This window comes from Anopheles gambiae, chromosome 3 (assembly GCF_943734735.2).
Source record: "Anopheles gambiae chromosome 3, idAnoGambNW_F1_1, whole genome shotgun sequence".
In the NCBI taxonomy this organism is placed as follows: domain Eukaryota; kingdom Metazoa; phylum Arthropoda; class Insecta; order Diptera; family Culicidae; genus Anopheles; species Anopheles gambiae.
In genome coordinates this window covers 82,055,212-82,079,569 of record NC_064602.1, presented here as the reverse complement: position 1 = coordinate 82,079,569, position 24,358 = coordinate 82,055,212, and the positions used below count along the sequence as shown (strand labels likewise).

The 24,358-nt window shown below is 46.1% G+C and overlaps 5 protein-coding genes across 5 annotated transcripts in view; 3 read left to right on the top strand and 2 right to left on the bottom strand.

Moving 5' to 3' along the window:
* Nucleotides 1–491: 491 nt before the first annotated feature.
* LOC1278266 (sialin) lies at nucleotides 492–3,401 on the top strand. Its single transcript, XM_061656372.1, has 4 exons — nucleotides 492–1,050; nucleotides 1,804–2,049; nucleotides 2,126–2,971; nucleotides 3,039–3,401. Exons 1-4 carry the CDS (start codon nucleotides 757–759, stop codon nucleotides 3,288–3,290), a joined length of 1,638 nt encoding a protein of 545 aa, XP_061512356.1. The 5' UTR covers nucleotides 492–756; the 3' UTR covers nucleotides 3,291–3,401.
* Nucleotides 3,402–8,276: 4,875 nt separating this feature from the next.
* Nucleotides 8,277–13,528, bottom strand: LOC1278267 (structural maintenance of chromosomes protein 2). Its single transcript, XM_554796.2, has 4 exons — nucleotides 13,137–13,528; nucleotides 11,051–12,984; nucleotides 10,827–10,975; nucleotides 8,277–9,914 (listed from the first exon to the last, which is right to left on the bottom strand). The coding sequence occupies exons 1-4, from the start codon at nucleotides 13,302–13,304 to the stop codon at nucleotides 8,602–8,604; spliced, it is 3,564 nt and encodes a 1,187-aa protein (XP_554796.2). The 5' UTR covers nucleotides 13,305–13,528; the 3' UTR covers nucleotides 8,277–8,601.
* A 290-nt stretch (nucleotides 13,529–13,818) lies between these two features.
* On the top strand, nucleotides 13,819–14,867 carry LOC1278269 (small ribosomal subunit protein uS9). Its single transcript, XM_317881.5, has 3 exons — nucleotides 13,819–13,932; nucleotides 14,030–14,074; nucleotides 14,223–14,867. The coding sequence occupies exons 1-3, from the start codon at nucleotides 13,924–13,926 to the stop codon at nucleotides 14,613–14,615; spliced, it is 447 nt and encodes a 148-aa protein (XP_317881.3). The 5' UTR covers nucleotides 13,819–13,923; the 3' UTR covers nucleotides 14,616–14,867.
* Nucleotides 14,868–15,780: 913 nt separating this feature from the next.
* On the bottom strand, nucleotides 15,781–16,986 carry LOC1278270 (proteasome subunit beta type-7). The gene is made up of 2 exons (XM_317882.5): nucleotides 16,761–16,986; nucleotides 15,781–16,680 (listed from the first exon to the last, which is right to left on the bottom strand). Exons 1-2 carry the CDS (start codon nucleotides 16,820–16,822, stop codon nucleotides 15,903–15,905), a joined length of 840 nt encoding a protein of 279 aa, XP_317882.4. The 5' UTR covers nucleotides 16,823–16,986; the 3' UTR covers nucleotides 15,781–15,902.
* Nucleotides 16,987–23,558: 6,572 nt separating this feature from the next.
* Nucleotides 23,559–24,358, top strand: part of LOC1278272 (phosphatase Herzog) — a 52,371-nt gene continuing 51,571 nt past the window's right edge. The window contains exon 1 of the mRNA XM_061653581.1: nucleotides 23,559–23,613. The gene's annotated coding sequence lies outside the window, so the exon portion shown is untranslated. The remainder of the gene's footprint in view (nucleotides 23,614–24,358) is intronic.

The window sequence follows — 24,358 nt, the reverse complement described above, 5'->3', positions numbered from 1 at the left end:
AACTCTACAATCATGCCCAATCCAAACAGCCATCCCCGTTATGATAATTGACATCTCTGCATCCCTTGTTGCGCCGCTAATTAACGATCTTCTTCACTAGTTCCGCATGAGCATGAAGTACCAGTACCGAAATTAGGCAAGCTTATCTTACCACACTGATCTACGATAATTGCACAGAGCTACCAGCTGTCACGCGTCGCTATCTGTTCCCCGTGAGCCCGTTCCGGTGCTCCCGCCCGTTCCGTGCGGGATGCAGGGAGAGCAATTCATTTTCATAAACCGCTCCACAGAAAATCTCTCACTTCATCCAATCAATCCATTATCAAAGGCAAGATGAGCGGCGGTTCTACCGAACCAGGAACCGGGCACCGTACGGCGCGAACCCGCCGCGGAGATTAGTCAACCGCGGGAGTGGTGCGTTGTGGCCGCTTATCTTCACGACGCCCTGTCTGGCATGTAGGATCACGAATCCAAACAAATTACGGCAAAATCAACAGCCACAACTCGCTTGGCCCGAGCCGGCACTGATCTTCTGCAGCCGTATCAGTCGATCGTTGGCATTGCTAACGAACGTGTCCGTCTATTCGAGCACACCAGCCAATTACAAGTGAACCACAAGACCCCATGTGTCGTGCTAGGTGAAGCAGTGTGGCAATGCACCCGGAAGGACTCTAAGGGTGCTAGTGGACCTGCTGTGCAGCAAACTGTACTTTACTACAATTCAATCCGAGACTGTGCGCTGCTCAAGTTGGCAGAATGGCCAAAGAAAAGGAAGTAGGCATTAGTGCCAGATCCACCCTGTGGTATCTAGTGTTTGTGGGCTTTGCCGTAAACTACATGATACGCATCAACACGAACATTACGATCGTTGCCATGATCAAACAGTCGGAAACGGAGTTTGTCGGTGAGGTTAAGGTAGACTACGCCTGTTACGTCCCGATCGGAAATGGGTCCGAAGCATTGACGACCCAAACAGAAGGATCAAGCCTGCTACGATCGCGCGAAAGTCGTGTCATCTCACCGGAGCAGTTGCTGCTGACCCTCTTCAACGTAAGTCCGAGTGACGTATGTAAATCTAAGTATAAAAAGTGCGGGAGATAAAGAAACAAAGCTAGATCATCATGCGGTCGTTTATCATCTGACAGAGAAATTCCCCTTCCATCCGAGATGATAAACATGCGAGATACGACGCACCGTATCTGGCCATCAGATAAGTCCTCACCGCTAATAAACACACTTCTTCACTCGGTCACTCGGTGCTGTCACAGTCGTCCGAGGCGCGTGCAAGCGCCACCAATGATTTATGGTAGCTTAATCCTCGTCCTTCCTATATACCCGCTGGCTTAACGTCGGTGCTGGCGCAGTTGTTTTGATTGGAACCTGGGGCAACTGTTAGGCTGCCCTTGCTGACATTGCACTTGACCTCTTTGCATCTCGTCTTCCAATCCATGGTGGACTTTACCTGCAAATAGCTCCAACCCAAAAACCCGGCCGCGGTACTTCAATGTTGACCCTTGAAAAGCCATCAATTTCATGCCAATTGACTCCGCAATTCATTAAAAACGAAAAAACGGTAGCAGTGGTGTCAGTGCGCCGATAATGGCCGCGTTCCACCAGCCTGTGCCGTGCGTGAATGCCCGAGCGGCTAATCAAAAATTATTTTAATGACTCTTTTGGACTGGGTCGTCGCTTAACCATCTGTTCCGGCGTGTACTATCTGTTAACTGTGGTTAGAATCACTCGTGTGCTTCTCTCGCCCTCTTAATCTCTTCCTCTTGTTCTTCTTCTTCTTCTTCTGCACAGCTTGATCCACAGAAGGAAGGTTTCGATTGGAACGACTATCAGCAGGGTTTAATTTTGGGAGCATTCTACTGGCTACACTGGATTACGCAAATACCGGGCGGTATTCTAGCCCGCCGGTACGGTACGAAGCTGGTGTTCGGTGCGAGCAATGTGATCGGTTGCTGGATGTGTTTCCTGATGCCGATCGCCGCCTACTGGGACTACCGTGTGCTGGTCGTGCTGCGCGTTCTACAAGGACTCATTTGCGTAAGGAAACCTGTACAGCACGTGAGCTCATCTCGGAGCATCTCTCAGACACAGACACTTTCCCTCCTGTACACAGGGTCTTGCCTGGCCAGCGATGCACCATATGGCTGGGCAGTGGATTCCCCCGAACGAACGGAGCAAGTTCGTAACCGCTTACCTGGGCAGCTCCGTAGGAGTGGCGCTCAATTTCCCCCTGTTTGGGTTCATCATCTCGTGGACCTCCTGGGAGTATGTGTACCACTTTTGCGGCATCTTCGGCACGGTGTGGTATGTCGCCTGGCTCTACTTCGTGTACGACTCACCGGCCGAACATCCTCGCATCCATGCGAATGAGCGCAAGTACATTGAAAGTTCGCTTGGCATTACGGCCCAGTCGACAGCACGGCGGGAGCAGCAGCAGCAGGAGCAGGGCACACCCTGGCGCAAGATCATACTCTCCCGCGCCATGTGGATGACGATCATTGCCCAGTGGGGTGGCATCTGGGGTCTGTTTACGCTGATGACGCAGGCACCGACGTACTTCAACAACGTGCACGGGTGGAATATCGAGATGACGGGCTTGCTGTCCGGGATTCCCCATCTCTGCCGTATGCTGTTTGCGTACGTGTTCTCGATCGTTGGCGATCATCTGCTCAAGCACGAGCTAATGTCCCGGACCGGGGTGCGCAAGATGGGCGGCACCCTGTGCTGCGTCGTGAATGGGATATTCGTCTTTATCCTCGCGTCCAGTGGCTGCAATTCGCTCATGGCCACCATTTTCCTTACGCTAGCCACCACGGTGCATGGGGCGGTATCCACTGGTCCGCTGGCGAATCTAGTCGACATGAGTCCCCGGTATGCGGGCATACTGTTGGGTTTCAGCGGTATGATCACCGTTGTGCCGGGATTCGTGTCTCCAATCATTGTCGGAATGCTTGGGAATGTAAGTGAGGAGATCTTCAGCATTATTGCGGAGATTGTTAATAATTGTACCAAACCTCTTTACACAGCACACGGTGGAGCAATGGAGAATCATTTTCCTCATCACTTCCGGGACGCTCATCATCTGCGGGCTGCTCTATATGGCGTTCGCCGACTCGACACTGCAGCCTTGGAATTCGTGCGAGGATTTGTCCAGTGTGCATGATGATGAGCTGAAGGGACTTAAGATATCGCCGCCCAACGCAACGTTCCCGGAGAAGCAAGAAGCGGACGACCAAAAGGAGGACGATTCTGTTGCCCTTCGCTTAAGCTCGGTCTGAGCGACAGTATTAGTGTGGTACGCTCATTTCCCTGCAATTCTGTGCCAAAGTTGTTAATAAACATGTGTCGGGGGGAGGCATACGAAAAAAAAGGCAACGAATAAGCATGATTTTGCATCTTTGCAGCTGGATATATCTTGAACCTATCCTGACAAAAGCCCCCGGAAGCGACTCATGCATATGCAATACCTGAGCGTACGTACGACTTTCCGCATTTCGTACAGGAAATCTATAATGCAACGACATAAACTACGCGGTGTACACACTGACTGTGTGTTGTGGTCTTACAAGCAATCACATACACAGGAGTTGGAGTGCGTTGGTATGTGTGTGTGTGCAAACTTCATTTTCCGCCACACGGCAAAACATAGATAGCATCTTGTAGCATGTTCCGACCCATCCCACCTTCCCTTGCGTGGGCTATAAAGGCGTTGAGGTTAAGCTGGCTCAAACGCACCCAGGGAAGCACCGAGTTCCACGCACCAACCGGAAACCGGCAGGACTGTAGATAGCTAGAGGGACAAGCACCAGGAACCAGGACCGATTAAATATTCAAACGCAGTAAAAGACACTTTTATGCCCATCATACATTGCGGAAATTTATGTTTATTTGATTTCGATACCATTCGCCGATATGTGTGCATGTTTGTGTATGCTTGGCGGAAAGGTGTCGCGGAAGTTTGCCGGTGTCGTTGTCGTCCTACCCGATGGCTCGAATGGATCGGAACGGTGGGAGACAAAATGCGTTGAAATATGGCTTTCTAGTGATGTGTTTATTCGGCAGAATGCTAAGAAATTGCTTCCGGGTCCTTTCTTTTCCTTGAGAAGAAGCACTCCACATCACACTTGGTAATGGATATGGAGAAGAGTTATTTTTAGCTACCGGTGCCAACTGTTTTCAATTGAATGTGGTAAGAGAAAATTTATGTATTTTTACCATTAAACTTAAAAAGAGGCGAACCATAATGACATCATTCCCAACAGCAATGGTACTCGAAAATGACAAGATTGATGAAATTATTGGCTTAAAAATTGACATCTACATAAGCGAGGAGAATAAGAGTACGCGCGAAACCTTCATACTTATTCAAACATCCTTCCCACGTGGCTTAAGAGCCTTTTTATGGGCAGAAAAGAAATGGGCGCCTCGTTTGCAAAATAACAAACGACAAACACATTACCATTAGCCGTTATCACGTGTCATTTACGGCTGTGTGGTATACGCTTCGTTGTCAATGCAACCGGCAGGGCTACTGCGACCCGCACGCAAGCAAATCGTACAACGAATGGTAATTTGATTGGCTGTCAAGTGCTTTTGACGCCGTTTCGATCCATCACGGCTTGCTTGGGGTTAGTAGTCGAGCAGGTTACAAAATGGAGGCGCGTGATGTGTGGGATGTTTCCAAGATTTTAGTGCTTTCTCCGGTAAAGAACAGCTTTTACAAGTGCCAACCGAAGATGTACGCAGAAATTGTGGCTGTAAAATGAGAAAACCCATCCATAAAACGTGTGCGGCATGTAAGGTTTTGGGGGTTGATGCACCTTCGCAAACAAGAAGAGACTGCGGTGCTTAAGAAGAGCAACAGAAAAAAGTGATACGTTATTGCTGCATTCTTTTCTATCCCCAAGTATGTTTCAGTTCAGTATGGGTTGTGGGAATTCAGTGGGAAGGTATGTTTTGTTTATATTTCCCCCAATTTATCACCTTCTCAAGCGTGGCTCATTTTTCAATACCTTTTTTTGTTTCGGTGCCCATGCAGCAGTGCTCCCACCAAGGAAGCTGCTCAGTAAACAACCGTGTCCTCGCGTCCCCCATTTCCGACGTGTGCGACACACAAGATCATAAAACTGCAAATCCCACCGGATTCCTTCGCACTCGCGTCCCCATCGCAATCGCAGCTCGCGCGTGTGTGTGGGAATGAACTCCTTTCGCTTCGGTTTGTTCCACCATTCAGCATTGGTACCTTTCCAAAAAAAAAACCCTTACACCACAGCTAGTAGGCTACATACACCCTCCGACGTTTATCCACATGCCAGCGGCAACTTTCGCCACAACCCTGTGTTGCGTGGCGAATTGAAACAACGGCACCATTTCCCGCCGGCTTTCTCGCAATCGGAAATGAAAAATGGAAATCCCGTTGCTTTGCAGCGCTCCGAAGCCGTTCCGATTCCACTCCGACAATGGTGGTCCAACGGTGGAGTTGTGTAAATTGATTCCTCCCCCCGGCACGCGGCTGTACCACACCACGCGCGGGTAGGATACTTTTGTTTATTTTTATTGTTAAGCAAGGAAAAGCGTGTAATTCTCGTCTCAATCCTGAAGGCTTTCCGACCGTCGCCTACTACTACAGCCTACGGTGAATGCTGCCGCCCAAGAGTTTTGTTGGTGTTTATGATTATAGATGACTTGATTGGAAGTTAGTGTGATTGGATGAGAGATGACGTTCGCAAATTTGTCAATAGCTCGGGGGTTGGCTTTTACAGCAAGATTCTGAGATATTGAAGATCCAGTTTTGGGATATCTGGAATTGGCGAAAATATTGGCGAATTTTTTAAAGTGTCAAAGTCAACAGCACACAATATACCAAACATCAAAACTAACGAACTCATCATCAAACCATGCCCCCCTCACCAAACTGCTTTTACCTTAGCTTAGACCCTACATTAGGCTCCCGTTTGCTCAAATATTTATACCACATCCAGCCCGAAGAGCGAGCGAGTGTAAAACTTTCCAACCCAAGCATCAAACAGCTCACGGGCAAGCAAACAAACAACATCTACCATCCCCGACACCAGAACCGGGCACGGAAAGAGTCGCAAAACTTTTATTTTAAATGTAATATGTTAAAAAGGACATTTTTCAAAACTCCCGTGAGAGACATTTATTTGCTTATAATGTAAGTAAATGTTGCTTTTTTTCTCTCGTTCTCTACTTCAGCTTTTCCTGCTCCTGCTCCTTCCAGGATCGTGCATGCAGAATGGCAGAATGGTAAAGTGAGCTGTTCAACCCGGTTGAATCGGCCGAGATAGTAACCAACTCAAACCAACCCACCGTCAGATAAATTCTCACGCTTCAAGCGGGAAGCGTCGGAACCCTTCGGGATGGTCCAAACACAACCCGAACAGTAACCAGCCTTACCCAAAAACAGCAACAGGAAGCCAAACAGACGACCTTACCTGACCAAACCAAACATTCTAAGCAAACCAGCTCCCCCGCCTCTGCTCCGGACGGGCGGATATGGGGAGTACACACTTTGCACGTACCCCGTGTGTCCCTTTCACCTGTGTCAGGAGTAGTGTTTTTTTTTTCTTTCTCAAAGTTTTTGCTACCACAAAACCCTTTTTTTTTGGCTCTTACCATCAAACAGACAGTGAAGCGTAAAAACCGCAAGTTTAGGGAAGTGTTATGGGTGTGTTTTTGTCACATTCCGGCACACGATAATTTAAGAGCTGACATACATCTTCCGGATGACGCCTGTCGGATGAGGGAGGGTTTCGATAGAGCGGATTGGAAAAAAGGTTTTGGTCAAATAAAGTATACAGTTCATGTGTGGCTCGTTTTTTAACACAACCAACAAGCAAATGGACAGTTCGTACGACCTAGTAATATGCCCGGTCTTAGGTTCAAATCTCAACACGACCGAGCTCAGTCTACCATATGCAAAACTATAGTCCTACTAAGGCAGTGACTTACAAATTAGTAAATCAAGTATCAAAATGCTGCCTAGATGGCTCTTTTAAAACAGTACTACAAACTGTTAATATCCGAAGTCAAACTACAATATTGAAATAATACCGCTCGACCTCAGTGTTCTTCCATTTGTATTGATATACCACTCTAAAATTCCCTTCAATAGTTTGAACTCTAAGTTTTTCAAGATCTAATATTTAACAACTTCAACGCTTCCTTTCTATCGCAAATTAATTACTAAACTGACCAGTCTCTCATCGGAATTTTCATTTTGAACGTTCTCCTATGGCTTCATCCATGAAATACGTCACTCTAATAGTTACTTTTAAGTTATCTGTTAATGTGTTTTAAACGATATGTTTCATTGTGTTCGAAATTTGCTAGTAATTTTCGAATCTTATGCGTGTAATAAGATTAATGTTTCCAAAATACTTTCAATGAAATCAATAAAAGTATCAAATAGAGTAAAGATAAAAATTGTATCATGATTTTAAACAATAAAATAAACATCGACATGATCCTGGCCCTGGGATTGCAATTCAGTTTCGTTATTTATTGAGGAAGGATGGAAGTAACACATTGTTCTACAATAAGTTGGGAGGAGGGGTGTCGAAAATAGCTATTCTTGCGTTACGTAATTAATGAATGAAGCCGTTCTAATCAATTGACGCTGTTTTCTGTTCCCGAGTCTGTTCCCGAGTTATGCGGTTTGTGCGTTCCCGATGAATCCGCGTAACTCGAATATCCGCGTAAGTCGAATTTTGAGATTTTCAGTCAAAGGACATTTGATTACTCGATATTTTTTATTCAATTTTGTATTTGTATGCACTTAATCAGTTATTAGATACGATTCGTGCAAATCATTCTGATATTTATGGCTTTTAAGTGATTTAAATTTAACAGCAAAAATGAAATTTATACTGCATTGGACAATTCTTGAAGCAAATTGCACTGATTTGACAGTTGATGTGTCAAATCAAGAAAACCGCGTATCTCCGAATCCGCGTAAGTCGAGAACCGCGTAACTCGGGAACAGACTGTACACATATGCAGATGTAGCTTTACTTCTGGATCGTGTTTAAATAAAGTAAGAATACATGTCATCTACCTGACATATTACGAAAGACTACGAAGAGACAGAGAAGACACTGATCGAGATGAATGTAGAAGCCTTCGTCTGTGATCTCATGTCTGCTTATGAGCACTAAGCACTTGCAATCCTGCACGGGTACGATTAGACAACTGTCTGACTTGAGAAACAATTAAACTATAATTATCTAAAGAACTTACAATGATACTATTTGAAAAAGTCATGTATTTCAGTAAAAGTTCCTCATAAAACATTTGTAGTGGTAGAAGCACGTATCTTATTTAGTTAAATTAAAATAGTACTTGTGTTAAAAGATTATAAAATTAATCATTTCGTCAATTCAATCTATATGTACACCAATTGAAAATGTGAAGCCTGTTTAGAGATGTGCTTGAAAAGTCCTTGCAAAATGCCCTTTCCTTTCCCTGCTATTATACATGCTCCCCACGAAGGAATTGTTTTCAAATGAAACATTAATTCAAATCAATACAGTAATGTTAAGTTCCTTCACAAATATCCTTCCATACGCGTTACCTTCCACGGGAGGCAGCATCGGCCGCAGCTCTCTTTATGTTGGCCACATTCACCGTTCGCGTCACGCCGGACATACCATCGATGAACTTGGTCCGGAACAGCACGTTCGCATTGTTAAACATGCCGTCCTTGAGCGACACGATGATAAACTGCGAGTTGGTAAAGTGGGCCTTCAGCATGTTGCCGATGTTCTGCGTGTGGGAAAGGTCCAGCGCCGCGTCCACCTCGTCCAGAATGTACAGCGGGGCCGGTTTGTACTTTAGCATGGCCAGGATGAGCGAAAGCGCCACCAGCGAACGCTGCCCACCGCTCAGCTCGGTCAGCGATTCCTTCCACATCCCGTTGAAGCCAACCTTCACCTCCAGCCCCTTCATGAAGTCGACACCGTCCGGCGGTACGAGCCGAGCCTGCGTGCCCGGCAGCAGCGTGCTGAAGATGCTGCCGAAATTTTCATCCACCTCGCTCCAGGCCACCTTCAGCTTTTTCTTCTTCTCCTCATCCAGATCGGTAATGATTGCCTGGATCTTCTTCTTGTCGTCCTCGACCACCTTCTTGCGGCGCATCACCTCTTTGTACTGTTCCTCCTCCCGCTCCAGCAGCACCATCGCCTTCTGGTTCACGTTGCGGCTCATCTTGTCCTTCGAGTCCTGCAGCTTCTTCAGCTTTCGGCCCGCTTCCTGCGGATCCTCCTTGTTGTAATCGTACCGCGTGTTCTTCACGCCGAAAAACTCCTTATCCTCCGGTATCCACGGGTACTTTTGCTCCATCCCGCTGATCCGATCGTACCCGTCCTTGTTCTCGTTGCGCACCTTCGTGATTTCGTTCTCCTTCTTCTTGATCTCAAGCTTCAGCTCGTCGTTCTGCTTCAACAGCTTGTCCCGCTGGTGGTACTTTGCCTTCAGCTCCTTGCTCTGCGAGTTCATCTTCTCCTTGTGCTGCTTGATCTGCTGCTTTAGCGCGGTCACGGCCGCCGTCATCTCGTCCGTGGTGCCGCTCACCTCTACCAGCCGCTGCTGCAGGGCGGCGATCTGTTCCTCCAGCTTCACTGCCTGCTCTTTGGCGGTCACGATGCCCTTCTGCAGCTCCTCGATTTCGAGCTTGAGCGTTTCGAAGTCTTGCTCGTGCTTTTTCCAGTTTTTGCGACTCTCTTCGCTTTTCTTTTTCGAGCGCTTCAAATCTTCTTCGGCCGACTTTAGCTCCCGCTCGCGGTGCCCCTTGCCGTCCGCGATCTTGGCCTGCAGGTCTTTCACCTTGGCGCTGCACTGCGTTTGGGTTTCGCGTGCTTCCACGATGGTTTTTTGTAGCGTTTCTGGGGAGCGAATGGAAGAGTGGAAAAATGTGTTTATAATAAAACGGATTCAGGTGCCATTTGTTCAGATCAAGTTTAATCCTTTTGTGTTTTCATTTAGGTGGTCATGATATTTTATAAGTCTAATAATGGTAATTTAATGTTTCTCGGCAACGTTGCAGTGCAATTCTATTTGTAAAAACTCTATACCCCGTACAAGGACTTTAAGTTTAATTAAAAGTCACGAAGACTTATAGAACGATTGACCAAACAGAGGTAGCGTAAATCAACATAAAATTTCGTGTTTTTTTGTATTTTTTAACAACTACGAATTATACACCAAACGAAGGTTAATTCTATTCATTAGCAAATAAATATCATTTCATACCAAATCAAATCGACTTTGAATATCTTTCATTATTATTACCCAATACAGAGTTTTCCAATTCTCTTTCGTATGTGCACATAATTATTTACCGTCTCCAAGATGTTTTTCTGCAGCTGTCCAATGGCGTGTTTGCTTTTAAATGACATTTCAGTTTCAACGCATGATTTTCAACACATAACAAAGAACTGCCAAACTCAATCTAGTTTGAGTCGTGTTGAAAATCATTTGGAAGAACTGAAACATCATTGTGATGCAAGTACAACATTTCACAGCTGTTGAAAAACATCTCGCAAGCAATGAAAAATGTCGTAGACATTGGCAATTGACTCGGAAAACCCTGCAATTCCACGCATACCTCAATTTTACACTAACTCGAGTCTGTGGGCCCAAAAAAACCTCGAAGTCCGGCATAAAAAAGTCAGTTTTTTTTCCTATCCATAGGGTAGGAAAAATGAATTCAAATGCTTGCTATAATACTTGAACGAATATAATAGAACAAAAATGAATATTTCAAGCTTTCGTTGCAAAAATAACTCTCCACTTACCAATCTTTTTATTAAGCTCTTCGATTTCTTCCTTCGTTTGCTGGAACGACGTTTGAGCCAGGCGCTGCTTCAGATTGTTCAGCTCGTAGTTGAGCATATCGTGCTGCTCCTTCAGCTGCCCAAATCGGTGCGCAGTTTTCTCGATTTTGCTGGAAAATGTAACCCACATTTACAATTAAATACCAATCAAGCAATTCCTTCCCTTTCCTTCATCCAAGCCCTACCTAACTTCCGCACTTATATCGCGCAGTTCCGCCTCCTTCTCCTGCAGCATCGCCTGTATCCGATTGATTTCCGCCACATCCAGCAGCACCGCATTGCCCTTTGCCCGGGCACCACCGGACAGCGTGCCGCCCGGGTCCACCACGTCCCCGTCCAGCGTGACCGAGCGCGTCTTAATCCGCGGATGGAACGTGATCTTGTTCGCAATCTCCAGATTCTTCACGATGAACGAGTGCCCGAAAGCGAACTGCATCGCCTGGTCCACCTCCGGGTCGTAGCTGATGCAGGACAGTGCCGTCGTCACGTTCTCCTTCCCCACCAGCTCCTCCGCAAAGCGCGCCACGGACGGATCGATCTTCCTGCCCGAAATTTTGTTCAGCGGAATCATGGTCGTGCGCGTCTGCAGCTGGCCCTTCTGCAGCAGCTTCTTGCTCGTCGTGTCCGTATCGGTGATGACCGAGTAGAGACTACCGCCCGCCACCGTACCGAGCGCCTGTGCGTACTTCGGATCCTTCACGGTGACCAGCTTCGCCACCATACCCTTCACCGAGCGGCGATCGAAGCCCGGCTCCGGGTCGCGATACTGCAGCTCCCACCGGTGCGCATTGCGCCGGTCCAGCTCCGACCGCAGCCCGCGCACTTCCTGCTGCAGTGCCTGCCGCCGGCCCACAAGCGCTTCCATCGAGCCCTCCTCGTACCCGGTGGACTGCAGCTCCCGCTCGAGCTGCCCGATCTGGCCCTCGACCTTCGTCAGCTTGCGCTTGTCCTCGAGGTACGCCGCGTCGCTGCTGTTCATGTTCTTCTGCTTGTCCCGCAGCAGCTGCTGCGAGTGTTTCAGCTCCATCTCCGACTGCTTGATGGCGGTGGTCGCTTCGGCCGACTTCTGCTTCGCCGCTATCAGCTGGTCCTGCAGCGTGGCCGCCTCGCCGTCCTCGTTCGTCGACAGACCGGCCGACACCGCCTCGAACCGCTTCTGGGCCTTCGCGAACGCCTGCTCGTCCGCTTCGCACGCGTCCTTCAGCGCCTGGAAGGATTCGCCGCGCCGCTGCATCTCCACCTCCTTTCCCGCCAGCGCCTGCTCGTCGTCGCGGATGCTTTTCTGGAGATTTTTCAGCTTCCGCTGCTCCTGCCCGATGCTGTCCTTCATCGTGTTTCGCTCGGCGGCCACGGTCGCCTCCTTTTTGCTTTCCACCGTCAGCTGCTGCTCCAGCTCGCCCAGCACACCGCCCCCCTCGGTGTCGATGCGCTCCTGCAGCTCCTTCGCCTCCTGCTCGAGCGTTTGGGCCGTGGCGCAGTTCGACTCGATCTTCTGCTCGCTCTCCCCAATCACCGACTGCAGGTTGGCGATTGTTCGCTCCGACTCCTCGACGCCCTTGCACAGCTGCAGATAGCGGTACGAGACGTACAGCCGCGTCAGGTACTCGATGTCGCGACACACCTTCTGGAACTCGATGTAGTGCTCCCGCTCCTTGCGCAGCTTCTCCAGCTTCGGCTCGATCTCCTCCCGTATCACCGCGTACAGCTCGTTCAGCTTCGCGTCCTTCTTCTCGATCAGCTTCAGCGCCGAGTCGCGCTTCGCCTCGTACATGCTCGTGCCGGCCGCCTCCTCGATCATCGACAGTATCTCGGCCGGCTTCATGTTCAGCACCTTCGTGATGCGCCCCTGCATGATCAGGAAGTTGGGATTGTTCACGTTCAGCTGCACCGAGCAGAACAGATCCTGCACCCGCTTGTTCTGCACCGACTTGCCATTGATCAGGTACTTGTTCTTGCCGCCCACCACGATCTGCCGGGTGATGGAAATTTCCCGACAGGTTTCGTACCCGATCGGGCACTGGTTCGGGTTGGAGTTGTCGAATATCAGCGTCACGGTCGCTTTCGTAATGCCCGCCTGCCCGCTCTTGTACACCAAATCCTGCAGCGACGTGGCGCGGACCTGCGGGAAGCAAAAAATGCAATCAGGGGTTTATTCAAGCGTGTTGCGTGTGACGCGCGCGCGTACACTCTGGGTAACAACAACAACCACCCCCCAAAAAATGGCGGCAAAGCGGCCCTGCCAGCGACAGAAGCCCTGCCCGGCGTACTTACGTGAACCAAGTTCGAGATGCCCAGCACGAAGCAGATCGAGTCGAGGATGTTCGACTTGCCCGTCCCGTTCAGGCCGGTGATGGCGTTAAACTCCGGATCGAATCCCTGCACCTCCGTACGCCGACCGTACGATTTGAACCCGTCGATGACGATCGATTTGATGTACATTTTCGGGCATTCGGGCACTGTGCGTCATTCACCGTCGGCGAAACGTATTCCACACCAACACACCCGGACGCGGCGTTCGTTGCGCGTTGATGGCGGCGCCTTTTTAATTGTGCTTTTGGCGAAGGGAAAATAATTGTTTACGGCTTCGCGTTTTGTGTTGCAAACGGTTTGTGTATGTATGTGCGTGATGCGTGTTGCGTTTTTTAACTCTTTTTGCTGCTGTCAAAACAACCTGGCAGTTGGAGTTTGAAATTTGACAAGCGCACAACGGTGGCACTGTTTGGTCATGCACAGATTAATGAAAAATTGTGTAGCAAACAAAATATGGTTTCTTTTTTGCATATTCATGCTCCATACGAAATGGATTGCTTTCAAAAAATAAATAAACATTTTTCACACATAGCTACAGCAGTGAAACGTTTTAATTGTGTGAAATTTCCATTTTATTTTATTCATTTTATTTGCCGCTTTCCCACCGCGCGGCGCTGCTGTAGCGGAAATGCGATATTCACCACACCCCGGTTTGACAGCTCGTTTCGCCGCCGACTGTCACACACAGTTCAGTGCTGGCGGAACCACTTCCTTTCCTTTTCTAGTTTTGTTGTGCTACGAATCAAACATGCCGAAAGTAAGTGCTCGTGAAATATTGGCAAAAATCGTGTTAATTGCTGCCCCCGGGGTGACCAAAAGTGCATTTAATCATTGCCGACGTTCTTTTGTTGCAGGCACGCAAGGAGAAAGTTAACGCAGTCCAGGTCTTCGGACGCAAGGTAAGCAATCGTGTTTCGGCAGTGACGAGGGGTGTCGGCGGCTTCCTCTCTACCTGCTGGGAGAGCCAACAGCCCATCTCCCCCGTGATCGCGTACTGTCATTGTGTGGTGCTGATGGAAGATTCTTTTTTTTTGCCATTGCTCGTAGAAAACTGCCACCGCCGTTGCACACTGCAAGCGCGGAAAGGGACTGCTGCGTATCAATGGCCGCCCGCTGGACCAGATCGAGCCGAAGATCCTGCGCTACAAGCTGCAGGAGCCGCTGCTGCTGCTCGGCAAGGAAAAGTTCGCCGGCGTCGACATCCGCATCCGCGTGAGCGGCGGCGGTCACGTAGCACAGATCTACGCCATCCGGCAGGCGATCTCCAAGGCGCTGGTCTCCTTCTACCAGAAGTACGTCGATGAGGCGTCGCGCAAGGAGCTGAAGGACATCCTGACCCAGTACGACCGAACGCTGCTGGTTGCGGATCCGCGTCGCTGCGAGCCGAAGAAGTTCGGCGGTCCAGGTGCCCGCGCCCGCTACCAGAAGTCTTACCGTTAAGGATTTACTTTACACATTCGCGTACGCGCTCGGCCGTGTGCGCGCCTTCTGCTGGCTTGCCGGTATGTGTTGTGTGCTCGTACTTCATCCGCGCCCTGCATCGGGTTCAAGTGCTCCACGCAGCGAGCTGGCCGGTGGTGTGCGTCCGGCGAGTTATTTTCTCCATAAGATTTGCGCGTGTATTGCTTTCGAAGGGCGGAAGCTTGTGAGGAAGGAATAAAACGGTCAACATCTGTACAATCTTACGGAAAATGGTGGTAATGAGTTTTGGAATTTTAGTATGACGTATGGTGTTTTGGAGAAGGGTTTGAGGTAGCATTTGGATTGTCCAAGGAGAGGCAACATGTTACACCAGTCGTCGTCTAACGATTTGCAGTGTGAAAGAAAATTTCCTTCAAACTGGTTGTAATCCACCAATGGAAGTTCCCGTAATAAGAGGACACCTTTGAAAGGTCGATAAACAGCGTCCTTTTTTGGTCCGACAGGTATTGGAAAGAACTTGGTCATAGTGCTCATGTAAATTTGAATTAATGAAGAACTGAACGTTTCTAACGGTTCCGTTAAAAAGCCCTTCAAGACCGGCAGAACGTAATATAACGCCGAAATTAAATTTCGAGCTGACTGGGATTTCTAATAGTCTTAGAACAAAGTATATTTAAATATGTTCAAATTATTGTTTTAAGTTTTGACACGGTTTTTCACAATTCACGGTTCGATAATGAACCATGTGTAATAACTGTTGCTAGCATCTAGGTTGTTTTTAGGACATGGAAGCTTTGAAATAGAATCTTATCACTGTTTGGACACCTCCCAGAACGAGGATGCTCGTAATACAAGTTATTTGATTCAATTCCTAATAGTTAAAGGTTAATAATCTGTTAGGCTGGCTAGAATTTAAATATAGCTCCAACTTTAACACACTGAGCCCTGCAACTCTTCAATTTACGAGTTTGGCTTAAGTTTTCTTCCTTTATCGAGCTTTCACTCCGCTTTGAGGTCATTCGCGGTCCGTTTAAATTGAACAAACCAACATTAAATTAAATTGCGAGCTCGATGGTAGTTCAAATTAGTTGATTAGTACAACAATTTCTACACAATTTTGAGTAAGATTTACTTAAGTTTCCCATTTCCCCAATTTACCCACAAACAGATGTAGAGAAAATGATACAATTTTTCGTCCCAAACGAGACTGTAATTTATTCCCGAAATTATACCGATACAAGATGCTCGTTGGAATTAAAACTCAAAAGAACTCCTCATTTCTCCAATACACTCTCCCCGCCCCCTCTAAGCAGTATCCATGCTCTCCACCCCTTCCGGCACGAGATGGCGCACGACCGTATCCGTCACGTCCACCTTGTAGCACTTGCTCTGCAGTACCGCCGTCGTGCCCTGCTTGAAATCGTACGCCAGGCTGCGCGTGCCCTTCTTGTTCGCCTCCTCGTAGGTGCGCAGATACTCGGTCGCATCCTTTTGGATGACGCACAGATCGATGTTCGAGCCCGAGCCGAGATCGTTGAACACACCGGCCGCGATCGCATCGCGCACCAGCTTCTTGCCCTCCTCCTCCGACATGTCCGGCTTCCAGCGCGACTCGAACACGGACATGGCGGCCAAGCTGCCTGAACCCATCGTCGCGTACGGCAGCTTGTCGGTCGAACCGTGCGGGTAGATGCAGTAGATGTACGATCCGGTAGTGTCCACCCCGCCGAGCACCAGCGCCGCACTGACGTAGCCCTGGTAGCGGAACAGAAACTGCTTCAGCATCGTGTTGGCCACCACCACCGGCACGGTGCGGCCCGTGTTCAGCCGGTGCAGCTCCAGGTTGGAGGCAATCATCTGTGTGGTCATCTCGGTGTCGGCGGCCGTACCGGCACCACAGCAGTACATGTTCTTCGCCAGATAGTGGATCTTCTCGCAGTTCTTGTCCGCCACGATCGGTCCCTCGGTGGCGCGCGTATCGGCACCGAGAATGACGCCATCCTTGTAGATAATGCCACAGATGGTGGTGCCGGTTTTGATCATCTTCGGTGGCACGAAGCCATTCTTAACCAGTTGAGCATTTCTGCGGAAGGCAAGCAATCGCGGTCAGACAAGCTAGTTCGTTCCCAAAACACACACACACGCTTTGGATCCAATACTTACCGGCGACAGTTTTCAAAGCTGAATCCTGGTGCCTCAAACTCGCGAGCAATGTCGGTAGTCATCGTGTAATTTGGATGGGATGTTTAGACAACCTTTTTCCACAGTTTGGGTGATATTGCCGTTTTGTGTATTTTGCTTCAGCCAGCTCTATTCGATTTCGGCAATTTTGCTGTTTCACCCTGCTTGTCAGACGCCGAAGGTGTGTAGAGCGTACGTCGTGTGACGCAAAACGTCAGACAGAATTGCATAAACCTTGACTGCTCGAATATTATTGCACTCCCCAATAAGCAAAATTGAAACAATTTTTAATTGAATTAAACTAAATCTATCCCAAGTTTTGATTGTTGTGTAAACTTAATTTATTCAATTCAAGCAAACTGCTGTAAAGTATAGTATGAACTCAATAATTTACCCTCGAATGTTTGTCGAACCTGCTCGATTCAATGGGATTTTATCGGATGTGCAAACAAATCTTCTTCTTTTTGGCTCAACAATCGTTTTCGGTCAAGGCCTGCCTATACCACTCGTGGGGGGCTTTCAGTGACTTATGGATTACCCCCCCCCCCCCCCATAGCAGGATAGTCAATCCTACGTATGGCGGCACGGACCATTTGGGGCTTGAACCCATGACGGGCATGTTGGCAAACAAATAGGATATGAGAAAACAAGCATCAGGGCGGTGGCAACGCTTGATCGCGCAAACCCCTACGTTGTGTTAATTTTTATATGTTTTACTTAAAACTGCTTTATTGAAATATAACGCGAAACTTTTGTGTTCTACGCAAAGCCGTTGCTCTTGGTGTGTCAGTTCTTGTATCAATTCGATCGATCTTTTCCCGCTGTCTTAATCGCACCAATACTTACAAAACACAAACTGTCAAATATACGCACTGTTTTATTTCTTGTTCACAAATAATTCCTTTTATTTATTTAGCTCAATAAAACGACATAGTTCCTCAGTTAGCTGTCTCGAAGCGAATACCCGATGTCGTCGCAAGCTCGTTGCGTCTCCGGCGGCTTGGATGATGCTCGAGGTGTATGTACGGCTGGTGCGCCTGTACATCGGTGTATATAGTTTGGCAGGTGTGCCCATCAAACATTGTATATACCGCTGGTGTGCATACACAACATCCTCCCCACACTAATTCAATACGTAGTCCTTCAGGCGGGATGGTAATGTTGTGTTTCGTCTAGGACGATCATGCGGCTGGTTCTGTGATGGTTCATCTAACAGTTGTGCAGGCGAAGAATACTCGCAAGGGTGGACGTTATCTTCTTGTGATGATGTGCAAGTAGGAGAAGCAGTCCTTGGTTTTAAGTGCACCAAACTTCGTCGAAAGTTTCTTCCATGCACATCTACGACGTATGAACGAGAATTAAGGCGTTCTGAAACCTTTCCCGGGGTCCATTGCTTTGACGTCTCCGGTGTTAATTGAACAAAGACTGGTGAACCTATTTCCAGGTCTGGTAGGCGACGTGTCTTTTTATCATATTGTTCTTTTGCCTTCTTACGATGTTTTTCAATACTTGTTGGGACGTTTTCTACTATTTTCGGGAGTAAATTAATATCTGAGCAGGGAACACTACATTTAGTAGACCTTGAAAATAGACGAGCCGCAGGACTTGATCCGATTTTGTTGGGGATATTCCTCCAGTTTAGTAGCGCATACCAAAAATCAGTATCTGATTCCTGAGCTTTCTTTAAGAGCCTCTTTGCAATTTTCACTGCCGCTTCCGCTTTCCCATTTGATTGTTGATGATGAGGTGCAGATGTAACATGTTCGAAGTCCCATTGTTTTGCAAACGAGAGCATTTGTTTGTTCACAAAATTTGTTCCGTTATCAGTTATTATTCTTTGTGGCCTACCATGTCGCGCGAAATTTTCTTTACATACTGAAATAACCGATTGAGGAGACATGTCTTTTAGGATGTTCACTTCAAAGAAGTCGGAATAGTGATCTACGGTGACCAAGAAATTCTTTTTTGCGCCTCGATATTCAGCAAAGAATACATCCATGGATATCATTTGAAACGGGTGTGTTGGAATGTCGTGACTCATCATTGGTGGATTTGGTTGTGAATCTGAGAATTTGTTACAAACAGTGCAATTCTTTATGACATCTTTGATTTGAGAGTTCATCCCTGGCCAAAAAATATTCGCTCTGGCCAATTTCAGTGTAGCTTCTACACCATTGTGGCTTATATGACAACAGTCAATTAGTTTTCTGCGGATGATTTGTGGAATTAAAATACGATCGCCTCTGAATATTAAATCGTTCTCTACTGATAGCTCATTCCGATAGCCAAAGTATATTTTAATGCTGTCAGGCACTTTATTTGCTTCATCAGGCCACCCTCTTTGTATATATTGTATTAGTGTTTGTAATGTTTGGTCTTTTTTAGTCTCTTCTGATATTTCTTTAAGGCGATTATCCGTAATTTTTAAGTAACGCTGCTGAGGTATATTCTCAATTTCTTCAAAAATTTTATAAATATTTAGTTTCTTATACTGATCCCATGATTCATCTTTTTCATCTGGGGCTCTTGATAACGCATCAGCGACAACATTTTCTTTTCCACTAACGAATTTGATGGACAGATTATAACGTTGGAGATTCAATAACATGCGTTGTAAACGGCGAGGAGCTGACAAAAGAGGTTTGTTGAATATATTGATGAGTGGTTTGTGATCTGTTTTTATCGTTACTTTAGGATTGCCAATTAGAAGCTGATCAAACCTGATACAACCAAATAATATCGCTAATAGCTCCTTTTCGATTTGAGCATAGTTTCGTTCTGTTGGTGTTAGTGTTCTCGATGCATATCCAACGATAGCATCTTCTTGATAGACTGCAACTCCTAAACCGAAACTACTTGCATCGCATTCAAGCACTAACGGTTTTGTAACATCATAATATTTTAGAGTGCTGATATCTCCAACCAGATTTTTTACTGTGTCAAACTCCTTTTGCTCAATTTCTGTCCATTGCCATTGTTGATTGTTTGCAATTAATTTCCTCATATGTGTTAAATTGGTACTCAAATTAGGTACAAATCTACTCAAATAATTCACCATTCCTATGAATGTATGTACAGCCTTGCTGTTTAACGGCTTGGGGTAATCTCTAATAGCAGATATTTTAGACTCATCTGGCTGCAATCCCTTGTTTGTTAAAACATGACCATAAAATTTGACAGAACTTTGACATAGATTTAATTTATCTTTGTTTAGTTTTACGTTGCGCTGCTCTAAACGGTGGAATAGCATTTTGAGACATGAATTATGGTTGGCAAGAGCTTCTTCTAATGTTTCTCCGGTTCCATATATTAATAAATCATCTGCTATGCATTCGACGTTTGGCAGACCGTCAATTACTTCCAATATTTTCATCTGAAATATTTCTGGGGCTGGTGCAATACCAAACGGAAGTCTTAGCCATCTGTATCTTCCAAACGGTGTCCAAAATGTTGTCAGTTTGCTACTGTGGTCATCTAATTCAACATGCCAAAAGCCTTTTCGAGCATCCACAGTAGAAAACACCTTGGCTTTTCCTAACTCCGGAAGTATTTCGTCAAAAGTTGTAAATTGTAGATTGGGTCTTAAAAGTGCTTTGTTTAAAGGTATAGGATCTAAACATACACGAATGTTCTTTTTTAAAGGATCGCCTCTTTGAATGATCACTATGTTACTAACCCAGTCAGTGTGTCTTGTTTCTTTAGCTATAATGCCATCCTTTTCCAGTATGCTTAATTCATTTTTTAATTTATTTCTCAAAGCTATCGGAATTCGTCGTGGCGGTTGAATGGATGGCGAAATTGAAGGATCAACTTCCAATGTTACTTTTCCTTCAAATTTCCCATAGCCCTCGAATAATTCTTTGTGATTATCTACAATTTTATAAGCTTTCATTCTATACTTTTTGATCAAACTTTCTGAGTTTGTTGTGATGGGCTCTTGAATTGAAACAATATTGCAGAAATTAACCAATCCAAGCTCTCGGGAAGCTCTAGCTGATAGTAGCGGACGATGATTTCCTTCTACGACTTGAAATATTATTTTAAAACATTTTCCGTTTCGATGGCATGACATTTTTACTTCACCTAAAACGCTAATTGGGTATCCCCCAAAAGCTTGCAAACGAGTTTTAGATGATTGTATAGCTGTGTCTGTTTTCCAAACATCTAAAAGTTGCTCTTTGCCAATTAAGCTTGTGTTAGCTCCAGTGTCTATTTCACAAATCATTTTCTTCCATTTTTTATTATATTTTAAGAATAACTCAGCAGCCACACTACCACCGTTATTGGAATTATCTATTATTTTGCTTATTGTATATTCATGGCCATCTTCTGAAGCAGATTCATCTGAGGTGGCTTCTTCTTTAACTTCTTTAACGCGGTGGAAGTTTTTTCGACATACTTTTTCGAAATGATTTTTGCCATTACACTTGCGACATTTTTTTCCAAATGCTGGACAGGCTCCTTTTACGAACTCATGTTCATTGCCACAAAATTTGCAAGATTTTAATTGTGACAAGCTTTTTTGTCTATTATTAAATTTCTTGATTTTATTTACTGAGGGTTCGACTTCATTCACTCGACGAGAGGAAATTTCTTCTACTCTGCATATGTCTAATATGTTTTGTACGGTTACGTCTGACATACAAAGCAATTTTTGACGAATGTTTGGCCATTTATTTGATGTAGCGAGCTTGTATATGATCATTTCATCTAACAATGTACCCAGTTTTGCAACTTTTGCCAGTACCTTTAATCTCGTACAGTATTCATCTATAGATTCATGGCCTGATTGTTCCGCATTAAAGAAATCCAAACGGTCCAACAAAATGTTTCTTTTTGGGACAATTTTTTTTCTTATTGCGCTAAGCGCTGCCTCTGGTGTCGCACGTTCCTCACTTGTTAGCTCAAAATTAAAGAATTTCTTTTTTGCTTCTTCCCCAATGATGGATAGCAGAAAACTCACCTTTTGTTCTGCCTGACTTTCTGGCCACTTATCGATTCCCGTTGCTTGCGAATAATCTTTCCAGCTTTTCTCAAAAAAATCTAAGTTTTCTTCTATGTCCCCCTCTAGCATCAGCGGTGACGGTGTTGGCACGGATGGAGCATGTAAAATTTCTCTACTTGTGCTCGGTGAATTTTGGCTACTCATTTGTTTCATCATATGTCCCAGCATTTTCGTCTGGTGTTCCAAAAATAGAGCGAATTGCGTCGCATCCATTTTCTATAGTTGCCAGAGTTTTTCGAAGGATAGGAAACAAAATGGCGTAGAGATGATCACAACTCAGCACTTTTTTTTACCAATTACTCCTGATTATGACGATATTGATGACGTCCTTTAACTTTTAGCTGACCAGCACTTCTGACACCATGTTTTATTTCTTGTTCACAAATAATTCCTTTTATTTATTTAGCTCAATAAAACGACATAGTTCCTCAGTTAGCTGTCTCGAAGCGAATACCCGATGTCGTCGCAAGCTCGTTGCGTCTCCGGCGGCTTGGATGATGCTCGAGGTGTATGTACGGCTGGTGCGCCTGTACATCGGTGTATATAGTTTGGCAGGTGTGCCCATCAAACATTGTATATACCGCTGGTGTGCATACACAACACGCACAGTCCGATAAAAACGCAATTACGTAAAATGCAGGTGAAATATTGCAATTATACGGATTATGGGTAACCGTAAGGCAGCAAATACACGACGCACGTTTCCCCGCCCGCGGAAACGCGTATAACAATCCAGCCATATAAATGAAATGTCATTCGAACGCGCTACCGCGGAAACGCAGAGATGCTCATGCTGGATATCGCTGTGGAACTGTTATACGCGTTTGAACGCGCCCGCGGAAACGCGCGTCGTGTATTTGCGGTCTAACACACATTGCTAGACAACGCTCATTGGATGCGATTTTATCGGACGAGATTTATATAGGATTTGACAGATAACGTTGGACGTGCGATTTCGTTTCGATTCGATTTTCGCGAAGAAGCTCCACTGGTTGGGTATCCCACCAGCAGATGGTGGCATCAGCTTTTTGTTATTTTTAGAATGCATTAGTCGTTCACCGTCTGCTAAACGAAGTCTTTTTATATTCCGTTTAGGTTGACCGTGCGGCCAGACGAGGTGAAATATACAGCGAAATGAACTATTTGACAAGCGAAATATTTGACAGGTAAAGCTAAAGGGTTGGGAGAGATACAACATCCGTTTTCAAAAATCACTTAAAAGAGTATCTTCTTAAGCGGAACATTCTTTATGGGAAGAAATGATGAAATGTTGATTGAAAATAAACAAAATACTTGAAATCGAAGATTTTTAATGGATTTAGTTGCGATTTTGTACACGTTATTTGTTTACATTGGACATCAGCTGGTTGCTGTGATGCGTAATCTGACAGATATTTCACCTGTCAAATAGTTCATTTCGATGTATATTTCTTCTCGTGTGGCCTTGCGGTGATTTTTCAGTCGTTTAAGCTTAATCTGTGGCCCTTGGGAAGATACAAAAATAATTGAGCTTATCCGAAACCTATTATTTTGAATAAATTGTTGTATAACGGTACTCCTTTTAATTTCCTGTTTTTACAACATTTACAAAAAAAAGTTTTTAACCGTTTTCTAAATATTTTTCCAAAAATCTGCCCGAATATTGCATTCCCAATTTATTCAACCAGTTTTGACATCCAACTCCCTTCCAGCAGTTTTGGCACACCAGGAATAGCAAAGTCTACAAATTGGCCAAATTCCATCGCAGACACCGTCATAAACATTCCTCCCGTCGAGCAGTTTAATTCGAGCAGTGAAACCGTGCGGACGTGTTGTGTGTTGTTGTTGCGGGTTCGTTGCAATGTTTATCTATTTCTCTATCGCTTTCCATCCCTAGGCGGTGTGAATTTCCACACTTTCACACGACGGTTTTGGGGGTGGCGTGGAAAAGCTGGGTGAAAAAAGGAAAATCTCTCATAAACAAGCGGGTTGCACCAGGAAACCAGTTTCTCCGTTCCTCACCCTCTCGGCGGCCATCTTGTTTGTGTGTGCCACAGAAGTAGCAAAACAGAAGCGAACTTGTGCGGTGTGTTTATGTATGCGTGTGTCTGTGTGTGTGTATGTGTGTGGCTGTGGTGTCATCATAAAGTCAAACAAAAATATGCATAAAGTGCGTAACTTGCTCGCGTATTCCCTTTTTCGGACATCTGTCCGATCTTCTTGTCTAATCCGAGCCCGGCCAGAGGTTGGGGAAATGTTGATTCTCCCGGTATTTGAGAGCAGCGGCTCGGCTACAAGCAGGCGCGCGCGTTCTGGTGAAAGTTTTCAAGTGTGTGGGGGAATAGAAAGGAAAAAGAAAGTATACACACACCGACGACGACGACTACGACGACCTCAAAAGAAGGGAAGCAGCCGAAGGTGTAGAAAAGGGGATGGAAATGGGATTGCAGCTCGTCGCCATGCTCGTACCATTTTCCGCCCGACCTTACTGTGTTGATCATAGCAACCCTGAACGCGTGGACGGGGGTGGGTGTGTGTGTGCATTGAAAAACCTGTCCATAATCAAGGGAGGCGTTTTCCTGTCAGAACAAACTCG

What these genes read in the sequence shown, in the direction of transcription:
- LOC1278269 (XM_317881.5), top strand. An exon ending in TCCAGGTCTTCGGACGCAAG is followed by an intron (nt 14,075 to 14,222) that starts GTAAGCAATCGT and finishes CATTGCTCGTAG; the next exon opens with AAAACTGCCACCGCCGTTGC.
- LOC1278266 (XM_061656372.1), top strand. Translation starts at nt 757, where the DNA reads ATGGCCAAAGAAAAGGAAGTAGGCATTAGTGCCAGATCCACCCTGTGG. An exon ending in TGCTGCTGACCCTCTTCAAC is followed by an intron (nt 1,051 to 1,803) that starts GTAAGTCCGAGT and finishes TCTTCTGCACAG; the next exon opens with CTTGATCCACAGAAGGAAGG. An exon ending in TTCTACAAGGACTCATTTGC is followed by an intron (nt 2,050 to 2,125) that starts GTAAGGAAACCT and finishes TCCTGTACACAG; the next exon opens with GGTCTTGCCTGGCCAGCGAT.
- LOC1278270 (XM_317882.5), bottom strand. Translation starts at nt 16,822, where the DNA reads ATGACTACCGACATTGCTCGCGAGTTTGAGGCACCAGGATTCAGCTTT. An exon ending in AGCTTTGAAAACTGTCGCCG is followed by an intron (nt 16,681 to 16,760) that starts GTAAGTATTGGA and finishes TGCCTTCCGCAG; the next exon opens with AAATGCTCAACTGGTTAAGA.
- LOC1278267 (XM_554796.2), bottom strand. Translation starts at nt 13,304, where the DNA reads ATGTACATCAAATCGATCGTCATCGACGGGTTCAAATCGTACGGTCGG. An exon ending in GATATAAGTGCGGAAGTTAG is followed by an intron (nt 10,976 to 11,050) that starts GTAGGGCTTGGA and finishes TACATTTTCCAG; the next exon opens with CAAAATCGAGAAAACTGCGC. An exon ending in AGAGCTTAATAAAAAGATTG is followed by an intron (nt 9,915 to 10,826) that starts GTAAGTGGAGAG and finishes TTCGCTCCCCAG; the next exon opens with AAACGCTACAAAAAACCATC.